Source organism: Paroedura picta, chromosome 4, assembly GCF_049243985.1.
Source record: "Paroedura picta isolate Pp20150507F chromosome 4, Ppicta_v3.0, whole genome shotgun sequence".
Taxonomy (NCBI): domain Eukaryota; kingdom Metazoa; phylum Chordata; class Lepidosauria; order Squamata; family Gekkonidae; genus Paroedura; species Paroedura picta.
In genome coordinates, this window is record NC_135372.1 from 140,219,195 (window position 1) to 140,225,578 (window position 6,384).

Here is a 6,384-nt window from a genome sequence, read left to right on the forward strand (position 1 = left end):
CCAAAAATACTTCATAGGTGCCAGGGAAGATACCTGTACTCCGAAAGGACACTCTGCTCCTCGTGTCCCAACCAGTTGCTCATTCCTGTCCCCAACAAAATTTGTCTCGCCTCATCTCTGTCCAAGCCCTGCCTGGTGGAATGAGCTCACAGGGCAGATCTGGGCCCTGTCCAGGTTGGCAGAGTTTCGCACAGCCTGGAAGATGGAGTTCTTCTGCCAGGCTTTCGGTTGGCGCTGGTAAAATGCCAAATATCTACACCCCTCCCCACTAAAGACACCCCCCAACCGTAGCCCAGCTCCAGGAAAACCGACAACTCCCCCACCCAGGATTGTGCTGATCTTGACGCTAGCTGAAATTGTCGCCTTGATTTAATTCCAAATCCAAATGTCTAGAAATGTCCATTAATTGCTAAATATGTTATGATAGCATTGTGGTGTTTTTAACATGAAGGATGCCACCCTGAGCTGGCTTGCTGGGTGGGCGGGATAGAAATGTAATCGATAAATAAATTTTGACTGGTGGGAGGGATGCCAACTCCCCAGGATTTCTGGCCCTTCTCCGGACTACAGATATCAGATTGCTCTGGAGAAAAGGGATGCTTGGGAGGGTGGACTCTAAGGCCCTGTACCCCACGGAGGTCTCTGTCCTCCTTAGGTTCGATCCCCAAATCTCCAGGGGTTTCCCAATCTGGTTCTGGCACCCCCACTTTCCTATCCCTCGCCAGAACCTTCCCTCAACACAATCCTGCCTCCAGGAAAGGTTCCTTGGCTCAGCCAAGGAGGGACTCAGCAGGGTCCAAACCCCCAGTTTAGGGAAATGCGGATTTGTTTTCCTTCAAAGAATCATATTATCCTAGAGGTGGAAGGTACCTCCAGGGTCATGTAATTCAGCCCCCTGCCGAATGCAGGAAATTCTCAGCTCTCTGCCCACCCACAGTGACCCCTATTCCATGCCCAGATGATGCCCCCCTCCCAAATCAGAATCCCTTGCCAGTTTGGCCTGGAGGAAATTCACTTCCTGATCCCAAATTGGTGATTGGCATTACCCTGGGCAGGCAAGGAAGGGCCACAAGAGCCAAGCACAGACACAATCCCTTCTGCCCATCCACTCACCACTCACCATCTGCCTAAGTTCACAGCGTATCCAGCCTCTGTTTAAAAATCTCCAAAGATGGAGAACCCACCACCTCCCGAGGAAGCCTGTTCCACTGAGGAACCGCTCCAACTGTCAGGAACTTCTTCCGGAGGTTTAGACAGAATTTAGAATCACAGAATCATAGAGTTGGAAGGGACCTCCTGGGCCATCTAGTCCAACCCTCTGCACTATGCAGGACACTCCCAACCCTCTCACTCATCCACTGTCACCTGCCACCCCCTTGAGCCTTCACAGAATTAGCCTCTCCGTCAGATGGCTCTCCAGCCTCTGCTTAAAAACCTCCAAAGATGGAGAACCCACCACCTCCCGAGGAAGCCTGTTCCACTGAGAAACCACTCTCACGGTCAGAAACTTTTTCCTGATATTTAGACAGAATTTCTTTTGAATTAATTTCATCCCATTGGTTCTGGTCGGTCCCTCCGGGGCAAGAGAGAACAATTCTGCTCTACATGGCAGCCGTTTAAATACTTGAAGATGGTGATCAGATCCCCTCTCAGTCACCTCCTCTGCAGGCTGAACAGGCCAAGCTCTCCCAACCTCTCCTCCTATGTCATGGTGAAATGGACCTATTTGGGCTCGTCCGACACTATCGACGGTGCCTGGATGCCAAATCACTGGAGCAAATCCTAAACTTTGTAAAACACCTGAAAGACGGAGCATTCTGCGCAGAACAAAACATACACACTAAAGCAAACTCCCAGTAATGCGTCTGCCATGTGGCTTGATGGGTTTGTACAGAAACGTGCATCTTACAGCTTACATTTCGGAGACAGTTTGGCAGGGCCTGTGGGCAAGCCCCTTTGCGTGCTCCTTGCTATACTGTGACTCTTTTGTTCCTCGCCCTGAAAAGAAGTATACCTAATTTCCCCTCTGTCGGATATTGGAAGGCCTGCACAAGACGTTTCCTTTCTCCCCTCCCTCTGCTTTTACACTTCTCTCCCCTCCCCACGGTTTGCTTTAGGCCACTTTCTCTCTTGATGTTTTTTTAGTGTCTCCATCAAAAACAGACAGGAGCAGTTTCCACCCCTCGGTGGTGGGGGTACCCCCTTTATGGTTGCTCTGCTGCGGGGAACTATTTCCAAACCAGCAGAGATTTAGGAAAGTTGTAAATCTTAAAAGGTACTTGTGTGTGTGTGTGTGTGTGTGTGTGTGTGTGTGTGTGTGTGTGTGTGGTAATGTTCTGCAGTGTGAGGTTATTTCTCTTGCTGTCTCCCGGCCCCCCAACTCCCACCCCCAGGTAGGCTGCGGAAATTCAAGAAACTGAAATGCCAAATTCAAACTGACATTCAGCAAGTAACTATGTTTGGTTTTGTGAAGGGCCAAGCTGAAATGATTTCTAGACGGTCACATGCAAAAGGCTGCACCAAAGGAAAGAACCTGAGAAGAGCCCTGCTGGACCAGACCAGGGGTCCATCCAGTCCAGCCTCCTGTCTTCCACAGTGGCCAGCCAGTTCCTCTGGAGGGCCAACAACAGGGCAGAGAGGCCGAGGCCTTCATAAGAACACCAGAAGAGCCCTGCTGGATCAGACCAGGGGTCCATCTAGTCCAGCAGTCTCTCACAGTGGCCAACCAGTTCCACTTGAGGACCAAGAAGAAGAAAAAGGAGATTTGGTTCTTATATGCTGCTTTTCTCTACCTGAAGGAGTCTCAAAGTGGCTTCCATTCGCCTTCCCTTTCCTCTCCCCACAACAGACACCTTGTGAAGGAGGGGAAGCCGAGAGAGCCCTGATATTACTGAAGAAGAAGACGAGTTGGTTCTTATAAGCTGAGAGCCCTGAGATTACTGCGTGGTCAGAACAGTTTTATCATTGCTGTGGTGAGCCCAAGGTCACCCAGCTGGCTGAATGTGCAGGAGGAGCGGGGAATCGAACCCAGCTTGCCAGATATGAAGTCCACTGTCCTAACCATTGTGCCAAGCTGGCTCTCAGACTGGCAGCAGCTCTCCAAGGTCTTTCCCATCACCGAATGCCTGGCGCTTTTAAGCAGAGATGCCAGGGATTGAACCGGGGACCTTCTGCATACCAAGCAGAATCTCTTCCACTGAGCTGGGGCCCCTCTCTCCTTGGGGGAACCTGCTACGATTTAGCTGGGTGGGCTGGCAAGATAACGCTCTCCGCTTTCAGAGCAGAGCCTTGGAATGCCACCTGTTCCCTGCATTCCCGGCTGGATTATAAATCACCCCCCGGGCTTCCAAAGTGCTTGCCAAGAGCTCAGCATGGCCCATCACCTTTTTCCTTTACAGGAGGTCAAGTAAAAGGCTGGAAGCTTACTGGGCGCAGGTGGACCTTCGTCTTGGGTTTCTGGGTCCATTCTAGAGCGCTCATGAGCCTCTGTAAAGGGCGCTAGAGAAATCATGAGCTGGGCTCCATGACTGAATCAGCTCCTCAGTCTCTGAAAAAAGTACTGTCTGGCCAGACTGGCCACAGCGCTCGAGGGTCTCTGGCCTTGCACACCACCTGCTGCTTGGTCCTTTAACTGGAGATGCCGCGTGTCAAACCCGGGACCTTGTGCCAGGCAGATGCTCCGCCACGGAGCCAGGGCCCTTCCCTAGCAGCTGCGGCTTCTTCCGTCAAGAGGAGCTTTCCCTGGTTGCCTCGGGCCCGTGGACTGGAATGCAAGGTGAGGCGCGTTCATGCACTGGAATGCTAGTGAGACAGAGTCATGCAATCCAGATTCGTATCTCTTTATTTCTTCTTTACATGCTTTGCGGTAAACTTACAGAGCCATGGCCCAAAAGACCAGTGACCAAACAAGTATTATTTGTCGTATTTGTGCACTTCTTCAGGTACCACCTTGGGCTCCTCACAGTCCTGCTAGGGCTATTCTGACTGTTCTGTCAGAGCTCTCTCAGCCTCCCCTCCCTCACAGGGTGTCTGTTGTGGGGAGGGGAAGGGAAGGGGATTGTAAGCCGCTTTGAGACTCCTTTGGGTAGAGAAAAGCGGCATATAAGAACCAACTCTTCTTCTTCAGTAATATCAGGGCTCTCTCAGCCTCCCCTCCCTCACAGGGTGTCTGTTGTGGGGAGGGGAAGGGAAGGGGATTGTAAGCCGCTTTGAGACTCCTTTGGGTAGAGAAAAGCGGCATATAAGAACCAACTCTTCTTCTTCAGTAATCTCAGGGCTCTCTCAGCCTCACCCACCTCAAAGGGTGTCTGTTGTGGGGAGAGGAAAGGGAAGGGGATTGTAAGCCGCTTTGAGACTCCTTCGGGAAGAGAAAAGCAGCATATAAGAACCAACTCTTCTTCTTCAGTAATATCAGGGCTCTCTCAGCCTCCCCTCCCTCAAAGGATGTCTGTTGTGGGGAGAGGAAAGGGAAGGCGATTGGAAGCCGCTCTGAGACTCCTTCAGGTAGAGGAAAAGCAGCATCTAACAACCAACTCTTCTTCTTCTATGACAATTGCCTTCCCTTCCTCTCCCCACAACAGGCCCCTCGCGGTAGGTGAGGCTGAGAGAGCCCTGAGAGAACTGTGACCAGTCCAAGGTCACCCAGCTAGCTGCATGTGGGGGAGTAAGAGCGGATTGAACCCGGTTCCCCAGATTAGAAGACACAGCTCCCAACCACAACACCACGCTGGCTGCATGCACCCCAAAGCTTCCACCCAGAATGAAACTTCGTTCGTCTCAAAGGTGCCCCCTGGGCTCGAACTGGGTAAATCAGAGAAACGTAGGTCAGTTCAATCAAATTGCACTGTTGAATGCCAACTGGGGTTGATCTTTGCAAGGTGCTCCACTCCTCATTCCGCAGAGGCGGAACAGAGGCCAAGGAACTTGCCCAAGGCTACCCGATACATCCTTGGCAGAGACGGGTGTGGAGGATTTTCGACTCCAGCTTTCTGGGCACTGGGCTCTCTGCTCTCTTTCGCATGGCCTGCCATTGGATCGGACGCAGGCCCTGCCTCCCCTCCAAAAGCCCACGGACGAAGCGGCTACTTACAGGACGTTTGTCTGCGGTGGGACCTCCGGGATGGTGTCCAGCATCAGATGCATGCATCTCACCGTGGTCCTGAAACACAGGCAGCGGCTGGGGCAGGGCCTGGCGGAGACAGGTAAGAGGAGGAGAAGGTACACGCCAGGAAGGCCCACGATCCTGCCCACCATGGTGTTTGCTGGAACGCTGAAGCCCTGCAATTCCAAGCTGCAGAGAAGCAGACAAACATTTCCCAGCCCGGAGGGCTGCGGGGAGGGGGGGGGGAGGCGGGGAGGAGGAAGGGATACACGGACATGTGTTTCCAATTAAGCCAAGGCAGCCTGACAGGCCAACTCCCACCCTCCCCGGCTCACGGCTCGCACACAACGGCGGAGAATCAAAGTGTGAGACCCCCGTTGGGCTTGAGTTGGCTTCGAGAGAGTTTTGCCTCGGTTCTCAACCTGCAGCTCTAGTTCTGGGGCTGCAACAGCCCAGGAGCCCTTGGCAACCTTGGCAAAATTGACGTGGAAAGAATCTGAGACAGGGAGAGCCTTCGTGGAGAGGGGCTGTGGCTCTGGGGCAGAGACTAGAGGGCCTAGGTTCAATCCCCGGCCTCTCCAGTTAAGGTCAAAGCTGATCTTTGATTCATGATCAAAGATCAGCTGATAGCCTCTCCAGTTCAAAGGACCAGGCAGTGGGTGCTATGAAAGACCTCAGCGTGAGACCTAATAAAGAGGGGCCGTGGGTCACTGGGAGCGGCTCTGCTTGGCATACAGGAGGTCCCAGGTTCAATCTCCACTGTCTACAAAAGATCCAAGACTCAGGAGAGCTGCTGCCAGTCTGAGCAGACAATACTGACCTTGGTGTCGTCTGCACGGGGTTTTTTACCCACTCCAACTTCAAATAAATCCCTTCCGTCTACACTGAATTCGATTTGCATGTTGATTTTGGCCGCTTTAAATTTCCTCTCTGCAACGTGCATGATTGATTTGTGGTGAACCTACCTTTCCCCTGTGATAACCAGGAGTGGATATAAGCCTTGATATTTGAAAAATCACCATTAGTAAGTGTGTAGATTTCTACTTTTTTGTGAATTAGCTTCCTTCTCCGTGCCTTGTAGCAAAGCAGTCTTCCCTGATTGGCCAGGGCATCAGTTCAAAGATTTCCTGGTTCATGGCTGCAAAGGCTTCTCTTAAAGTGACTGCGCTTCAGAAGCACACACTTCTCTCAGCAGAGATTTGCCTCTTGGATTTATTCCCCCTCCTCTGCTGTCTCCAATCCTCTCCCTGCTTCCTTGTTCAGGAAAAGAAAGAGACTCCTGC

The 6,384-nt window shown here is 52.1% G+C and overlaps 1 protein-coding gene across 2 annotated transcripts in view; it reads right to left on the reverse strand.

Annotated features, from left to right (window-relative positions):
• The window catches only part of LOC143836504 (peroxidasin homolog), a 65,535-nt gene extending 60,208 nt beyond the window's left edge, over positions 1-5,327 (reverse strand). For both annotated transcript variants that reach the window (XM_077335851.1, XM_077335850.1), the window contains exon 1: positions 5,090-5,327. In XM_077335851.1, the coding sequence (XP_077191966.1) occupies positions 5,090-5,253 (164 nt within the window). In that variant the 5' untranslated portion in view covers positions 5,254-5,327. The remainder of the gene's footprint in view (positions 1-5,089) is intronic.
• Between the last annotated feature and the right edge of the window lie 1,057 nt (positions 5,328-6,384).